The following is a 19,140-nucleotide window of genomic DNA, read 5'->3' on the forward strand; positions in this document are numbered from 1 at the left end:
CCCTCTCATCTCAGAGTGATTGTAGTAGCAGTAAACATCTGTTTAATGTGATATTAAAGAACCCAAGGTTTCTGTTTTGTCTTCGGTAACAGTGCTAGAGAAATTTGTTCTCACAATTTTAACACAGCAGAAGTTTGCAGTGTAACCTTGTTGCAGAAGGCTCGGTATTCCCCACAAGTTTTACAGTGTCTGGATGTGTTTATTCTCCCAGTCCCTTCAAATTTTTTAAAGCCAGTTCTGGCCCACTGCTAATGAATATAAAAATAAAAGGAACAACCTTAAAATAACATTAAAGTTTTGACATACACCAACCAAAGCAAAAAAAGTCAGAGTGATCCCATTAGCTCAATGCGATCCCATTAGCTGGATTGTTCAGTCTGCCTTCTTTCATCTAAGGGATAGTTCTCACATTCCATTTGTCAGTACTTGATGAGGCAGGCTGCTGAAATTCTTCTCTACACCATAGTTACTTTGAGAATTACATACTCTGCTTCTCTTTTCCTTGATCTCCTTGTTAAGGTTTTTCAGTATCACGTCCCAGATTTAGCAGCCAACCACTTTTACTTCTGTACTTATTGTAGAAGTAGGCAACATATTACTCTTATTTTAGCAAATTTACATCTGTGAGACTCTAGATTCTTTCATCCAGAATGATTGTTTAAGAGATGTGACTGATATTTTTCATCTGTGCATTGTGTACACCAGATCTTTTGTACACCATATAAACAATGCTGTCATCTGCTCTGCTGTGACAGATGACTCCTGAACCAGGTTACTTTCATCCGGAAAAACATATAGCTCTAGGCACATTGGTTGTTCACTCTCTGTTCTTTGGATTCGGTCTGTGAACTTTTTTCAGAGTAGCAGCCGTGTTAGTCTGTATCCGCAAAAAGAAAAGGAGTACTTGTGGCAACTTAGAGACTGTGTGCCACAAGTACTCCTTTTCTGTCTGGAAACTGTTTTCTTTTCCAAAGTTTTAGATGGTGCTAAAAACTCAACTTTGTATTTTTCCTGCAGTAGGCTGCTTGGGTCACAGACCACAAAGCTATGATGAAAGCACAGGACACAACCAACATGCCTCCTGATTAGTGCCTGTGTGCAACCATCCTTTCCTTCCCCTATGAATGCATATGATCACCTTAGACCATATCCAAAGCCTGTTATAGTCAGGAGGAATCTTTCCACTGACTTCAATGAGCTTTTCAGCTCTACAACTATTTGACAGTATGTAAGGCTCATAGGACACTGGGACAATTTGAGATAGCAGCCACCTAATTAAGGTCACAATTGAAGCAGGAGGGGAAAAGTCAAGATGATTATCACAATGTTGTCATTTTAAGACGTGATATTTCATGAATAACTAAGGCTAGGGAAAAATAAAAGGATTCCTAGCTTTCCATTAGTGTATAGTGGTTCAGCCAGTACATCCCTCGGCCTGCGCCGCTTCCAGCAGCTCCCATTGGCCTGGAGCAGCGAACCGCGGCCACTGGGAGCCGCGATTGGCCGAACCTGCGGAGGCAGCAGATAAACAAACCGGCGCGGCCCGCCAGGGGCTTTCCCTGCACAAGTGGCAGAACAAGTTTGGGAACCACTGGTGTATAGCATTAATTTTCTGGTGGCTCCCAAGATAAATTACTTTAAACTTTAAATTAGTCATCAGTTCATCAGACCAGGCAAAATATAGGTCATTTACTAGGCATACCTGGGCCTGGTCCAGAGGTGGCTCTACCAATTTTGCCGCCCGAAGCAGTCGCCGCCGAATTGTAGCCGCCACAATAGCGGCGGAGCTGCCACCCAAAAGCCGCCGCTGCGGGAAGAGCAGCAGAGCTGCTTCCAAATTGCCGCCACAGGACACGGCCTGCCGCCCCATTCTAAATGCCGCCCCAAGCACCTGCTTGAAAGCTGGTGCCTGGAGCCGGCCCTGGCATGGTCAGAGACAGATTCTTTGAAATAACATTTTCATTTCTAGAGAGTTTGTATAAAGTGGTATATGTAACTTTAAAAGCACAAAGAGAATCTTTGCTTAGGCTGTGCACTGTAAGCAAAGCTCATTGAGGCTGCGCTCTACTGCGCCATTCCTAAACTTACCACTTACTGAGAGGATGTCACATGATGCTCAACTAGTGCACCAGGATCTGAGGTCTCCAGAAGAACCAAGCAGTTCTTCAGGGATGGCATGAACCTAGAGCAGTGTGTTTCCTACATGCCCCAGAGTGATTTGGAGTTCTCAACTAGAGAGACATTAGGCCTGTTGTTCAGAGTTGCTGAGTACCCTCATCTTCCAGGGACTTACATTGAGCTGTAGGTGCTCAGCACTTCTGAAAATCACGGCCAGGAAATCTCACGTTGGGCATCCAGAATCAGAGGCAACTTTTGAAAATGTTGTTCTTTTTCTCTTTGCATCTCAGTCTTCCTAGCTGTAAAATAGGAATAATGACACATTCACCATTGGAAAGTACTGTGAGAGCTATATACATTTAAGTATTAGTTATTAGACTCTCTGCTACAATTTAGGTGGGGTAAAAAAGTATTCTGTGGCAGCTGTTGCTTTGCATCCAGTTTTCCAAGACTAGAGAATGCTAATCTGCATGTTTCAGGCAAATGATGCATTGTGAATGACTAATTATTATCTGTGATGCTTAATGACCAACAGTTCCATCTGGTTTCTCTAGATTACTCTCAAGATACAAATTACAATCAAGGGGAGGGAGGTGTCAGCTCACCATCATGCATATGGGTGGGGCCTGTAGCATCCATCAGTTGGAGTGAGAATTTATTCCCAGATATGTCTAACATTTCTTCTACATATGGACAAGGGATGTTTGGAACAGCCTCATTTGAAACACGAGGTTGTTCTGAGACAGAGAAAAAACGTCTGCACTCTGAATAGGCGAGCCCTATTATTGTAGAAGTGCAGGTCTGGAAAATGTTCATGGTCTCTCCATGAACATATGTAGCACTTGGTTTATGTCAACAGAGCTGAGTTCTTTTTCTTTGCTAGGTAATGTGGTAGTGCATTACTGGGGGGAAACTAGTTGAGAGAAGGAGGGGTTGAACCTGCCAGTGTTGATGGAGGTGGATTTGAAAACCAGTTTAGCGTGGGATGGCTAGACAAGAACAGAAAAACTTGTAAAATGAGTAGGTTACTGCAGAATTATGCTTGCTGGGGCAAAACAGGCAAATTGTTCTTGGGTTTAAAGATCCTAAACTTACAGATTTAAGTCAAGATGGACAGTTTGAAAACAAAAAGCTAACAGTGTCATGGTCTCTCTTTGGGGATTATTGTGGGGGAGTTTATAAAAATGTAGAACTCTTAAAAAATATTGATTCCACTAATGCCTCAGTAATGGACTTAATTCTAATACTATTGAGATTTATTTATGGACATTTATTTGTGGATTGAGTGCAGTCAGTATAATCAAGTACTTATAGAACCAAATATAATTACTGCTGATGAAATAATATTACGCAGTTTAACAAAATTATGTCACCTATTTATTCACTGTAAAAGTAAACCTTGCTTAAACGTGAATTTACTTAGCTTTCTCCTCTAGGGGCATCGTATGCATTTCTGAGTCAAACTTTATCTTCATGGCAACCTTTCCTCTGTAACAGCTTTTAGTACAAGTTATTACAATTCTTTTTGCATAAGATAGGTCATATGAAGTTCAGCTGTAGGTGGGGCAGCCATAGTGGGTTGGGGGACAGTCTTAATAGATCCATTTCATTAATTAAGTCATGCATTTTTTTTATTAACGAAACCTGTATGTCAGGTTTAGCCAGCTGGGAACTGTTCTCGTGGTTCTTTTTGTCAGAAGGAATATTGTGAAAATAAGGAATTGCTGTACATGTTTTAACTCCTGACTGAACAGAGGAATGACATCAGTTTCACCCACTATCCATGAAACAATAACTTAGGGGCATATTATCAACTTGATTCATGGGCTCTGAGCTGTGCACCTCCCATTAATGTAAGAGGCCTGCACATAGAGTACAAAATATGCCCCAGAGGAATTGTGTCATAGCCATCTCTTGGCTATTAGGAGGTAAATGAGGTTAATGTCAAACTCCAAGCATCTAGACTTTTAGTAATTCTTCTTATTCTTGAAAGAACTTTTTCATATTGCCCCTCTTTTTGGATTTTTTAAAATGCTTTTAGAAGCATCAGAATTGTTCCCTTTAGTCTGGTATTCTCGTTCTAAGTGTGGCCATTCATGAAAGATTAAGAGGAAGGAGCAGAATTTTCCATAATGCATCTAATTGTATTATACACAGAGCCCAACAAAAAGAAACCCTGATCCTGACTATGACTTTTAGTCACTAGGGGAATACAAATAACTAATAATATAATGCTGGGAAATTTTTCTTTGACTTCAGAAGGAAATCCACTAATGACCTACACAGTGGTGACAGTAGCTTGAAACAGGATGGGGTGCTCTCATCCCAGTAGGCAAGGAGAAAGGAGAGATGTTGGAGATTGCAAGCCAAGGGGAGGAAGAGAGCTTTTAGCAGAGATGGGGAGTTGTGCTCAACCCCTCTCCCCATTCCCTGTCCCATTCCTCCTGCTTCCCCTTATTTTAACCCCTGGATCTACAAGACTGAAAGGATTGTAATTTTATCCACGCTCGTCTGACTTCAGATGCTATGTGCCTCAGGAATATTTTGCAACAGTGAGCTCCACAGGCTAAAGCTGGTTCCTCAGATTTTTGATAGAGATGCGAGGATCCATGTTCTCCCTTTTAAAAAGGGAAAACTCTAACTCTGTCTAACCAAATGAGCCTGATAAGAAGCCCATCTTCCTACTTCCATTTTAGCTATAATGGTAAAACAAGTGGCCTGTGATATGGTTTCAGTTCTACTTCTTGAGCGGTTTTATAATTCCAATAAGAAAAAAGCAAAATCCTGATTCAAAAAGTATATTCTAGGTCATGTTCATACTTAGCTTGTTCCGTTGTCCTCTCCCAAAAGATCTGCAGTGCACACTGCATTGGCTAGATTTCAGGTGGATCCTATTCAGCTTCCTTGTCATGGTCTCAGAAATAATTAGCCATTTGGCTTAATGCAATGAACACACTTCCTTATATTTATATTTTACCTACAAGTTACGGAGAAACGACCTGCAGTTTTTCATAAGAATTCTTGCCTCATTAAGTACGTATAATATGTCTTCCTCTTAACTCAGACTTGCTTACAGTACATGACAGCATAGGTTTCTCCCCACATCATTTAAACAGCTCAGCATTCAGACTCAGCAGGAAAAAAGGAAGAGAAGAGCAACTGACTTATAAGCTCCAGGATACAAGATCTGTTTTCAGCCCCCTTCCAGCACTTACTTCCTGGAGCCTTCTACTGCTGCTTCTCTGATTTTCTCTAGTAATGGCAGGCTGAGTTCATATCCTATAAGCTACCTGTGAGTCACTAAGGCCCTGATCCTAGAGTGAATATGTGTACTCAAGTCTTCTCATTGTTAGTAATAAATTGTATTACAGTGGTTCCTAAAGGCCCCAGCCACAGTTAGGGCCCCCATGTGCTAGGTGCTGTACATATACACAGTAAGAGACAGTCCTTGCCTCAGAGAGCTTATAATCTAAGTAAACCAGACAGCCAAAGTGTGGGAGAAAGGAAGTATTATTCCCCATTTGAAGAAAGGAAACTCAGCCACAAAGAGGCTGTGGCTTCCCCAAGGTCACATAGAAAGCATGTGGCAGAACCAGGAATTAAACCCAGATCTCTGAATCCTAGTCCAGTGCCTCAACCACAAGATCATTCTCCCACTCCAAGTCTTCGAATAATGCCTTAGTGTTCAGGGGGATGGCCCAGACAAGTCTGCCAATTGTCTCAGTAATGGTTGGTACGTTGGTGAACAGACTTTTAACAAATTAGATTTCCCAGGCATTCCCCCTCCCTTTCGTCATTTTGAGCTGGCATTTCAGCTGTCTTTTGTTTCATAGATCTATAAGTCCACTTAACAAAGTGGCTTCTATGAGCAAGGGTTTGGCGGGAGCAAGCCCTAGGTAAAATATAAGGATTAAAGTGCAGTTGACCTTCATTGCATGCCTTTGAGCAGGTGATTTTTGTAAGGGCTTGTCTACACTACCACTTAAGTTCATGTAACTTATGTTGCTCAAGGGTGTGAAAAAGCCACCCCCCTGAGGGACATAAGTTACGTCGACTTAAAGCAGTGTCTTCACTGTGCTATGTCAGTGGGAGATGCTCTCCCGCCGACATAACTTCCGCCTCTCGTTGAGATGGAGTAATTACATTGATGGGAGAGCGCTTCATCAGACACACTACATCGGCGCAGATGCATCAATGCCCCTGCGCCGCTGTAGCATGGTAGTGAAGAGAAGCCCTCAGACACAGTCCACGCAACCTGGTTAGCATCAGAGCTTGCTCCATTCCTTGACTTGACTTTATTGATAGAGCTGGGTGAAAAATGGCAGGAGGAAATTGTGAAAAATACCAAAATTTCAAAGTTATTTTTGTTTTCCAGGATTCAGAACAGACCCTTATTGTTGGAGTGTTTTTTACTGAAAACATCAAAATTGTTATCAAAGGGGTTTCTGTAAATGAAGAATTCATATAATATCTTCAATAATGCTTCTGATGAAATGTCATGCACATTTTTTTTTAAAACTGACAATTTTTAGTGAAAAATTTCATTGTCAGATAGGGCATTTTTAAATTTAAATACTTAATTTCAAAAAGTTTTGACCACTTGTATTTATTAACAAATGAATAATAAGATAGCGTAGTTCAGTGAAAGTCTTTCACCCAGGCTTGGCTACCACTGGAGTCCCTGTTTCCGGGCTGCTCAGCCCACCCACTGGGTCATCTCTGCTCAAACTCAGTATCTATTTGGGCAGCCTAGCTTTGAAGTACGTTTCCATCTTTTTTATTCTCTCCATCTGGAGAGACTCCTGCCTTCCCCTTTCCAGTCTTGATGTTGATGGAAGGCAGGGCTGATTTTCAATCCAATCCATTAATTTCTTTCTGCTTTGGTTCAGGGTCAGATTTAGCCACCTCACTGCAATGCCCAAACCATGAGACCCATAATTTCACCAATGACAAATATTTTCTTATGCTTGATTTATAACAGTAATAATGTGTTAAGTGCAAAGCATTTAATGACAATGACTTCCTTTCTTCAACTGCTCATTCTTTCCCATATAATGCCCTGCACTTTGTTATTGTTTGATTGATTTATATTTTTTATTATTTTATTAAAATTGTTTTCTTCTTAGATTATTATTATTGATTTGGAAACTCCTGGGTGGCTGATTTACCTGTGTATATTGGAATCATTCCAAAATATAATGAATCAATATTTTTATCTGTTGAACAGCTAGCTTCTAGAGCAGTGAAGAGGTCCTTTACAAATATAAATATAAGGGCTTATACTTCTTTAGTGTTCTAGTGTTTTAAATTTCAGAGGCGGAAGCACTTTCAGTTTTATGTTCCCCAGTCTGTTGATGAATCAATGTCTTCAAAACACACAGGTTTACCTGATGGTCACATCCTCTAATGGCAAATGTCTAAGTCCTGGATCCTGCAACAGATATCACATTGGTGTACCTGTGCAAACCCCTTTGAAATCAATTGAGTACTGGGCAAGGTGTACCAGCCAGCACACATACTATTTTTTGATGTATCAGGGCTTAAATGCTTGAAAAGTCCATACATGCTGCTTGTATAGAGAAAAACATGACAAATGGGAGACCTCCAAATGAGATTCGGTGGCTAAGGATGTTTCCAGTTGATGGGGGAACATATCCACTGTCTGTATGGGATGGTCATGGGAAATAAGGCAAGTGTTGAAAACTGGATTTTTTTGTCCCCTATATTGGCTAAGGGATGAAAATCCAGGCCCGTTCTGATTCTAGAGGGTCGTGGAGATTCTATAACAAGAGAAACCTTGTCAGAGAACCTCAAGCGTGCACTCGTATAACAGGTTTTGAACAAGTCTGATGCAGTATTTACTACTGAAGTATAAAGGGTTGGGTTGGTTCCTGTGTATTTGGAGCTGGCATTTTACCAAGGAAGTAAACTTTTTGATTTTTCATTGTTATTTTGTGACAGCAGAGCTATTTTCATTATTTCACCACACAGAGTGAAACTCAGTATTCTCTCTCCAAAGCACTGATTTGAATGCATTAATATAAGTGCTTTTGCATCAGGACTGTATGGTAACAGAACAAATTATTTATGCAGAGAGAAACAAGATAAAGTTTCTTTTAAGAGTTCTTTAACATATCAGTTTGATAAGAGTCAAAACACCTTTACTGCCATTAAATATTTACCAAGACTTGGCTTTTGGAAGAGGGGCAGTTCAGTGCAGTGTGTTTGGCTCCATGCGATGCTATTGATTAGCTATCAGAAGGACATAGTTAATGAGTAACTTGAGGTATTACAGAACACTCCACATGCTTGTCAATTCTTTTCTCTGAAGATGACCTAAAATAAAGTCAGTTACAACTGGCATTCACCCTGCCACAGATTGCACAAGCGCACCTACGGTATGAACAAAAGGTTCAGGAGAATCAGTTGATCAGTGCTTAAGCAATCCTTTCTAGTGGTTGTTGTCATCGCTGTTGGACTTTAGAACTGAACATGTTTACATTTAATTAGAGAGGACATACGGTTTACATTGCACAGTAGCTACCAATATAGAATCAGAATTGATTTCCGCTGTCTCTCCCAAATGACTATTTCCTTCAAATTAATTAAAAAAGGCACATAACAATGACTCATATAAATTTTAAAGCGAGGTAAACAGTATTCCCTGGAGACAAAAATAAAAGTAAATAGCACAGGATGGTCATTAAGTTGAACTTGTTTTTTAGGCTATTCTGCTTGTGTTATTATACGTTCCAGTGTTATCAGACTGCTGATATATCATAAGTATCGCTTTTAACTGAGTGAACACTTTACTGGGTACTTCAGTTTTCAGAGGCAATATTCTTATTCCTTTCATCTTTATTATTCTTGTACTTTATCAAATAGAGCAAAGTGATATGCTATTATAGGCAGACAACTCTTTTCCAGGGAGGGCTTTTCCTATTTAAAAAAAAAAATCTTTAAAACTATTCATGAAGCGAGGGTTGGTTTTGTTTGTGCCCTTTATTTTTTTTATATGCAACTCCTAACAAAAAGCAAATCTTATTTTCCATGTATATATTTTCCATTTAGTTTTCTTAGGTATGTGTGCTGATGTAAAGTCAAGCAACCATGACAGCACAGATTATTAAGGCCTCCGACCGCATATGTCACGGTGCTGGGCCATGACCCAGCAGGGGAATCAAGGTCCAAACATGCAATTTGCTGAGCACTCTCAACATCCCGTGAAGTCAGTAAGAATTGAGGCTTTGCACCCCCAGAACACATTCAACACCTCGTAGGATGCAGCTCTGGGGCTTGAGCCTCACATGAGCTAGAAACAGTTTGATCAGGCTCATAATAAGGATAAATAAAGGAGGGTAATATCTACTACTTTTTATTTTCTACCAAGTTTAATTTGCGTTAAAATAGCTGTAATATTTTAATATATAACCAGGGTTTTAAAAAAAATTCTGCTCAGTTTTTAGCAAAAATATGCGCTGCTTTTGAAACTAGTGTAGTTAGAACCACACACTTAGTATAAAAAATTAACCTTTTTAAACCCTTGGGGTAGAGCCTCAGACCCCTTCCAGAGACTTTGTGCTGCTGTAAAGCCTTGACACAGGCAAATTCTCAGTTGACATAAAGCCAGTGTAGCTGGCTTTACTCCACCCATTCACACAGACTTCCCTATGTAGGGGGCAGTGCCACAATACGTTGGCCTCTAACAGTTCTAGTTAATGTAGTGGCCTCCACAAGCCAGCAGACGTTAACTTGCACTTAGAGGTCCATTTGACCCTGGTGAGCCTAAGCTCTGGTCTGGTGCAGCTGTTAATTTAGCCCTTTATGTGTAAAATAATCAGGTTTGTCTGATAGATTTTATACATGAAAACATCTTAAACATCTTTTTTCTTTAAATATTGAGGTCACTCTTAACTACCTTTGATTAATAGATAAGGTTACCTCAGTATTTGTTGTATTACCTAAACAATTAGATGATTGCAAATACTAAGTTAAAGTTATTTAGTTACCAAAAGCAATTGGTAAGTATTTAAGGCAGACTAGACTACATGAATTGACAATAAATAGTAGATAAAAGATAGGAAAAATCTTTTCTGTAACTTTTAATGGTGGGATAAAACAAAGATGGTACGATTCAAAATGCAGCCATTCTGCAAATTTAAGTTCAGTTTTACCTAGTCAGAAGGGGTATCTCAAAGATGCAGCAGCAGCAGCGGAGTCACATGGCTATGATGTAGCCTTGGTGGCACACAGAATGAACTTCCATCTTGAACAGTCTCTTGCAAGTCTTTTTCCTGTGGCAAAAGTCAGTAAGGAAGGAATTAGGCTTCTTAAATCCCTCAAAATTGCATCTTCCAACCTCATTCATGGTCGGCCTCCTGCTCCTTGTTCCTTCAGCCTCAACTCTATAAATTTTCTATAGAAGTGTGCCTTCCTCTGTAGGTTGGGCATGAGTCCACCATTGCAATTGCCTTGTTCTCAGTTGGTGCAAGACTGCAACCTCCCGGGATTGTCTGAGTTCTAAGGATGCACAGATTTGTGAATGTCTATACCAAACCCTGTATGCAGCTACCCTACTGTTGTTGTAGCTGAGTTGGTCCCAGGATATTAGAGAAAAAAGGTGGGTGAGGTAATATCTTTTATAGGACCCATTTCTGTTGGTGAAGAGCTTTGTGTAAGCTCGAAAGCTTGTCTCTTATCACCAACAGAAGTTGGTCCAATAAACAACATTAACTCACCCACCTTGTCTGTACAAAACCCTGTATACTTTGTTTCTTATGAATATTATGAACAGCCAGTTCTATATCAAAGCTCAACAGAAACATTCAGATTATTCACAGAAATATGTAGGTGTATAGTGTAATAAGTAACAATGGGCACCCACAACAATTGCAGCTGCACTAATTTGAAAATAAAATCCACAAATGTGGAAGCAAAGAAACATTAGAACATATGAATGGGTGTGTATTGCAAATAACAGGTACACATGTTTAGAGGCTCTTTAAAAATATATCACTAATCTGAACACACGCACACAGAGAGAGGAAAATTCAGAATTAAGGCAGCAAATCCAGAATATCCTGTTCTGTTCTATATAGGAGCTTATACTGCACTCATTGCCATAGTATCCGAGCGTCTCCAAGTAGTGCATTAACCAATGTGACCAACATCTGTCATGTGTTTGTTCTCTTGTCCTGTTCCCAGGGTTAGAAGTGTGTTCAGTCAAGCATTTTGTTTTGGATTTTTTTATATAATATATAGCAACAGATGAATGTGTATATATTATTGGAGAAGGCAAGGTTAAAGAAATGTGCCTAGCACTTAGAAGTCTAGGAGTACTTTGGGGTCTGCTATTGTGTGGTTTCCTCCACAATTACATGAGTTAAGGTCACATTAACAGTCTGACCAACACTGGAAAGAACACCTTGGATACACTGGTTCTAGTCAACTGCTCTTCAGTGTGTCAAACTTCTGTTCCTGAGCAAGCTCATAAAGAAGCTAGCCAACGGCCATTTTTAAGCTTATCTAATTGAAGCGAATATCCTAGACCTGGCATAATCTGAATTCAGGCCAGGACATGGAATCAAAACCGCTTTAGTGGTACTGGTGTATGATCTGCTGTCAATGGATAGATGGCAGATAATCAGTCTCGTCCTTCTGAACCTCTCTGCAGCATTCAACACTGTGAACAGAGAGGTGGCAGGGGTCCAGAGTAATGCACTAAAAATGATTTGATTCCTTTCTAGAGGGATGCATCCAATGAGTCATGATGAGAAAATGCACCTCCACTATTAGATCCCTCACTCGTGGAGTTCCACTAAGAATTCTCTCTCCGGTCCTAATCAACATCCATATGCAGCCACTAGGGGAAATGGTGAAATGAGAGACTCAGGTGCCAGCAATATGGAGATAAGATACAGGTCTATCTATCTTTTACCACATACAACCACATGATTACCACCAAGATGACTTTGTGCTTGGAAAAGATCAGCTCATGGACAAAGAACAGCTGACTGAAATTGAACCTGACCAAGATGGAGGTGATGCTGATAGGCAGAGGAAACCACCTGAAGAGTTTACAAACCATGTTCAATCTTCTTCGCTTGAAGGTACACAGCCACAATTGGTAAGTTCTGTCCACAGTTTTGGCATGCTCCTGGATTCCTCACTGACACTAAGTTTTCACACAGAAGTAATTGCTAGTGATGCTTTCTACCACCTCCACTTGGCTAGGAGACTCCATCCCATCCTGGAAAACTATCTTTATTCTTGCTTGGCTACCGCAGTGCAATATATCTGTACATGAACCCTTCAGCACTTAGGAAATTTGAACTAGTACAGAATGCTGCAGCAGATCTCCTCAGCAACTTCCTGCAAGCTCATCAAACCTGTCCTTTGCTCCCCCTACAGTGGCTTCCTGTAGGACATCGAAGGTTTTGGTCCTTATCATCAAGGCGCTCAATGGCCTGGGTCCAGGGTATTTAAAAGATTGACTAAGGTTCTGGGATGAAGACTGTGGTCAACAACTTCACTCCTATGTCACCATGGGAACTTTCTACAATAGAGGCAAAGCTTGTCTGTGCGGAAGACAAAGCTTTCTCAAAGGGGCTAATTGCACACTATGGAATGAACACTACAAGAACAGAGGATTATCTGTGGCAGAAGTCCAAGATACCAGACTGTGGCAGAGGAGTCCATTCTAGTGACTGATTAATGGCTGCTGGACTTCCAATTAAACATACTTACATTTAATAATCCAAATTTGACCAATTTTTAACCCTCTTTTGCAGCAAAAATAGCTCAGATGCATGTGCCTTGTAGGCCTCGTAGGTTCAGGGCTGAAGAAATCTGTCACAAAAAGTTATCAGAGAGACTTACTCCCTTTGGGATACTATTCCATCAGCTCCTCAGATCCTACCTTAGCTAATCACTTGTTATCTCAAGAGTCTCAGGACTCTCTTCACAAAGTTCAAAATGCAAAAATGTTATCAAGACTAAAGAACATACTGAGATCTCAGGTCTCCTGGATGTTGCCAAATAGAGCGATCAATAAGACAAAGGTAATGCGTTGATGTAGAATAGGTATAGGGCTAGATAGATGGCCATGAAACAGCAGTGCAAAAACACTCTAAATCTCCCCTTTATGGGCAGGTGAGGATTCCCCAAAATGTTGTCATTTTTGTTTTATTTTATTTTATTTGTATTATGATAACATTAAACAACTGTATGCCAAGGCCAGCAGTGCAGTTCTCATCAGTGGCACAACAGGAGAGTGGTTTCGCACCACTGTTGGAGTCCGGCAAGGCTGCCTTCTTTTGCCCACACTGTTCAACATCTACTTGGAGCTCATAATGACTGATGCCCTAGAAGATCACATATGCACAATCAGCATTGGGGGGCGAACAATCTCAAATCTTCGGTTCACTGATGACATTGATGGCCTGGCAGGCAGCGAAGATGAACTTGCCAACCTTGTGAAACGATTGGATGGAACTTCTGCAAAATATGTCATGGAAATCAGTGCAGAGAAAACCAAGCTGATGACAAACAAATGTGATGGGATCAACTCACATATCACCGTCAGTGAACAAGAGCTGGAGACAGTGAAACAGGTCAAGTATTTGGGGGCAATCATCACAGATGAAGGATCCAAGGCAGAAAATCAGGCAAGAACTGTGCAAACAGCAGCAGCAGTGGCAAAACTAAAGCCAATTTGGGAGGAATAAGAACATCTCCCTGGAATCTAAACTGAAACTGCTGCACACATTAGTCATCTCCATTTTTCTGTATGAGAGCGAGACATGGACCCTTATGGCAGAACTTGAACGGAAAATACAGGTAGTAGAGATGAGATGCTTCCGTAAAATCCTGGGTAGCTCCTACTTCAACAACATCACTAATGAAGAGGTCCACAACATCATCACCCAATGCGCTGGGTCATGTGAAGACCTCCTGACGACCGTGAAGAAGTGCAAGCTGAAGTGTTACGGCCATGTAACAAAATCTGGCCTATCCAAGATCATCCTCCAAGGGACAGTACGGGGAAAAGAAGAAGAGGTAGAAGAAGACATGGATAGGAAATGGACTTTCCCGTCCATAACAGGACATAAAAGAGTGGACAGGAATGGACTCCGTGGAGACTCAAGCACTGATACACAATTGTCAGGGGTGGAGACAATTGGTTGATTGCTCATCACTGATGGTGCCCCAACGACCAATGAGGTTATGGGAGTGATTATGATAATTATGATAATATCTAGGGGGCCCAGACATAGATCAGGGGCAGTACTTAAATACTGACTTAAGGTATGTCTACAGTGCAGCTAAAAACCCGCATCTGGTCCGTGCCAGCTAAGGGTCTGTTTAATTGCAGTGTGGACATCGAGGCTTGGGCTGGAGCCTGGGCTCTAGAGGCCTGCAAGGTGGGAGGGTCCCAAGGCTTGGGCTTCGGCCCAAGACCAAACATCTACACCACAGCCCCTTAACGTGAGCCCTGCGAGCCGAGTCACCTGGCACAGGCCAGCCGCAGGTGTCTAATTGCAGTGTAGACATACCCTGAGGGGCTTAACTTTAAAGGCTGCCACTTTTGAAAATCTTGGCCAAGGAGTATAAAAATGAGCAACAGCATCCTCAATTTGCAGCTTTTAGCACTACTTCCAAATGTTGTTGTTTACTTTTTCTAGTAGGTCTCAGTAGTTGCCCACTAGAATAAAACATCAGTCAATATATTTTATATGCAGCTACTAATATGATTTTATTTTTTTAATGCCTCTCCTCTGTGGATTTGTCATGTCCCTTCATAAATTATGGATATATTCAAAATGTCGTGATTTAATTGAATAGGTGCTTCACACCATTTTCAAACAACCTCAGGTGCTAGGTGTAATGACGTACCTGTGTTCTAACCTTTAACTTTTCAATTTCTATTAATTCATCCATATTTTACTTATGCATGTATATTATATTTTAATTTGTATGTGATTTCGCTATATAGCTTGACGGGGGGATGTTTTCTGTATAAATGTTTTAACAAAAGGAAAGGGAAATAAATATGCCACTGCATACCAGCACCCTGGATGCAAAGTATGGCTGGTGTGTTTTATTCACCCTGCATTTCAGATAGGAGACTAGGACAATACACTTTAAAGAATGGTTGATATTTTCATAGTCATCATTCTGACATGACTTCAGGTCATATTCATCAATATGGTAACAACTTTCATCAGTTTCTAGTGTACAGGCAGCAGTTCTGAAGTACCCTTAACTATGATATAAACTGCCTACTCATTATAATGTTTTTATTTCTACCACCTTCGTTGTAAATGTGTGAATTTCTTCTACTTTTGGTCCCATTTCACACACAGGTGAATGATAGAATAATGGAAAATAGAAATGGAGCAGACCTACTGTCTAGTCCATCACCTGGTCAGTGCAGGGATGTTCCCTACTCAGCATTTGAAACGGGAGTACATCAAAGCACACTACGGAACTTTTAGCACGTGGTTGCAGGGTTCACATGGCCAGTTAGTGCTCAACAACCTGGTGCACTGTAGATTCACGCCCTGGCTTGCTGCACACTACATCGCTAAGTAGACAAGCCCTTAGTTATTAAACAATCTCCTCATCTGGTGTTCTTTTAATCTTTTCTCGTAAATCAGTCCCTTCAACCCCATTAGGTAAGTCTACGCAGCAATTAGAAACCCGCAGCTGACCCATGCCAGCCAACTCAGACTCGCTGGGCTGAGGCTGCGGGGCTGTTTCACTGCTGTGTAGTTTTCTGGACTCAGGCTGGAGCCTGGGCTCTAGGACCCTGTGAGCTGGGAGGGTCCCAGAGCTTGGGCTCCAGCCAGAGCCCAGAAGTCTAGACAGCAATGAAACAGCCCCACAATCTGAGCTCGGAGAGACAGTCAGGTTTGCATTGAAAACCCTTTTAGCTGCAGCTCACCTATTGCTTTGGCTTCATATCCAGACAGGTACTCTTCACATTAACCTTTGTTCTCTTCACACCCTACTCCAACTTGTTTCAGAAACAGGATGACAGAAACAGTCCTGCCCCTTCCACTATCTCCAAGAGTTCAAAGAAATCCAGCTGGCATAAGGACAGGGAGAAATACAAGATAGCGTCTTTCCCTCTCCTTTTAGTGTGAAAAGCTCCTATTTTTGTTTTAATGTAATATTAAAAATGGAAATCCCAACCTGTAAGCAATTGAAGAAATAAAGCCTTTGAATCATGCTGGGGGGGCGGGGAGCCCAAGTCAGCTGGCATGGGCCAGCTGCAGGTTTTTCTTTGCTGTGCACACATAGACACTTTTGTTGCTGTTTTTTAAACTCTGTCCGTAGCTTCCTGGTACTGAGTTGCTGAATACTGTATACCAGATCTTGCAATGAAGGATTATTACCACCATGCTCCATGACTTAATGTCTCCATGAATACAGCCCCAAAGTCATATAAAATACAGTGGATGAATGCATAGCCAGGGCTGATAGAGGTTTTTCTATGTGAAATAGTTGCTAAAGGTGATTTACTTATTATATAAATGAATCCAAAATGGTGGCTGTGGGTGGCTTGGCAAGAAATTGTGATTACCATGATGCAAGGAGCTATGGATATGGAATTGGCCCAGTGATTGCCATCTGATAGTGATAAGTAACATATTTCTACCTAATATAGAAAAACTTATTTAAGATCAGTTTATCCTTATTTATACCAGAATCAGGAAGGATTTGAGATTTCTGACACTGAAAAGTTGACTGAGATTGTTTGGAGTTGGGCTATCCTGTGCAAACTGTATTTCAGAAAAGCACATTAATTTCATTAATTTATTTTAGTCAGTTGTATTTTTACTCCCTTTGGACCATATTCTGATATCCTTATCCATGCTGAGTCATAACTTACTTCACAAGTAATCCCACTGAAGTCAATGGGGCAACTCATGCTGTTCAAAATGAGTTAAGGGCATCAGAATCTATCCCTCTGTTTCATTCTACTCACTTATTTCAATATTTAATGAGAAAACAGCTGAATCTTCCATTGCACACTCAATAATTCATGGTGATTAACTCAATTTCTTGTAAATCACACATTCAACTTTATCATACAACCTATAGAAAAATTATGCTTATTTTTAAAGAGTTAATTTTGGGATGTATTCTGTTTTTTTTTAATCTGAGTTTTTCACGGTTTTTTTTCTTTTGGAATTTTTAAATATCTTCTGTACACTTGAAAAGAAGCTTTTAAAATTATATGTTGTTTTTAGTTTATAGGTTCCTTGAAATTAATATAAAGAGATTTTCCAGCTCAGTGTTACATCTCTGCATTTTCGGTCTTCTTGTTTTGTTATATAATAAAGATCTTGCTCCAGAATTAGTTTATATTGATATATGTGTAATATTTTAAAATACATTAATATAATTTAAGTGTGGTATTCTTGCAGTTCAAACTCAAAGCTTATACTGTGAGTCAATAAAATGTATATTTTTGTTTTCCCAGTTTACACAAATCTCTGTCCCAAGAAGTGAGTCTTAAGGATCAGTTTAACTGTACTCTTAGTACATATGAAGATGCACTGAAAAGCAGCGAGGATATTGTAACCATCACACATCGCCAAAATGAGCAGCTAGCTACCCAACTGCAGCAAGCCCTATCAGAGCGAACAGACATGGAATTAAAGCTTCAGCAAGCTTTAGAAGCTTCACAAGAGGCCAACGAAAAAGTTCAAACGTAAGTCAGTTGTCTTTACATTTGGAAGAATGTCATTTGACAGACAAATGAGACATTATTCCTCCTGATGTTTACAGTGTGGTTGTAGTCACAAAAGTGGCTGTTTAAAAGTGGCTTCTCACAGATTGGCTTCTTGTTGTAGTCAAGAGTCACTTCTGCTGCTTTAGTGACAAAACACTACTACTGCTTACTGCCTTAGCGCTGTATAACCAACCTGCCTCTGGGAGAATGACCTCACTGCACGTTAAGGGGTAGGGGTTGTTGTTTGGCTTGTTGGAAAATGTGTGCGCCCCTTTAAGGGCTAGAGAGCTAGGGAGTGACTTTCTGCGGCAGCTGCAGACCAAGTCAGCATAGGGGCACTGACCCAACAACCCCCATGTGACCAGAAGAGAGGGGGGACTATGTAAGTCCGTGCCAGTGCAGAAAAAGCCCTCTTTTACCTAGACTAGACAGAGCAGCACCCACCCTCCCACCCATGAAATGGTGAAATACTGGGTTTTGTCGAGATTCTCTATAGGCGCTGTGCTGGTGCTCCTTTCTCGGGGGGCTGGGAATGAATTTTTCCCTCACCACCAGATTGGGAGTTTTTGTCTTCCCCACAGCGGGTTTGGGGGAGAAGCGGCTTATTTGGGGGCAAACATGAAATGGGAGTTAGTCTATTATGTTGCAAATCATTATGTAAATGTGGGACGGGTGTCCAGTTCCGGTACTCCATATGGAAGGGATATAGTAATCAGATAAAATGGATTGGTAAAGGATTTAAAGGAGGTATTCTTTAAGGGTGCAGAAACTGGAGGAAATGAGCTGAATGGGATTTGCCTGCTCCAGTTGGCCCAGATCCAGCAGCCATTGATCAGCCCCATAGGTTTTTATGTTCTCTGGATTCTAAGCAACTTATCTTTGAGTTTTGTAAAACCACTCTTCAGTTTGGGACAGATCATTTTGGATAAGTGACTGAGCAAAATTAAATCCTCGCATGCCAGAACTCTGACATCCATGGCTACAAGTGTTAAAGGTTTCTAGATGCTGATTATTTCAACAGCATTGTAATGAAATAGTAGGATTCATGATGTGCTTTCCCTTAATGTCATATGGGCACTGCTTTTATACATATACAAGAGGCTTTAAAGTGTTTTCTGTTAGGTTGAAATGGTTTTCAGTGTTCTTGGAACACATGGAATCCCTGCTACAGTATTATATTTGCCTTTATAGCTACATGAGACAACGTGGGTGAGGTAATATCTTTTATGGGAACAACTTCTGTTGGTGAGAGAGCCAAGCTTTTGAGATTCCACAGAGCT

General features: G+C 40.7%; 1 protein-coding gene across 2 annotated transcripts in view; it reads left to right on the plus strand.

Moving 5' to 3' along the window:
- Positions 1-19,140, plus strand: part of MIPOL1 (mirror-image polydactyly 1) — a 238,708-nt gene that overhangs the window by 177,793 nt on the left and 41,775 nt on the right. For both annotated transcript variants that reach the window (XM_074955879.1, XM_074955878.1), the window contains exon 11: positions 17,609-17,839. In XM_074955879.1, the coding sequence (XP_074811980.1) occupies positions 17,609-17,839 (231 nt within the window). The remainder of the gene's footprint in view (positions 1-17,608; positions 17,840-19,140) is intronic.

The sequence above is a fragment of the Natator depressus genome, chromosome 6 (assembly GCF_965152275.1).
Source record: "Natator depressus isolate rNatDep1 chromosome 6, rNatDep2.hap1, whole genome shotgun sequence".
Lineage (NCBI taxonomy): Eukaryota > Metazoa > Chordata > Testudines > Cheloniidae > Natator > Natator depressus.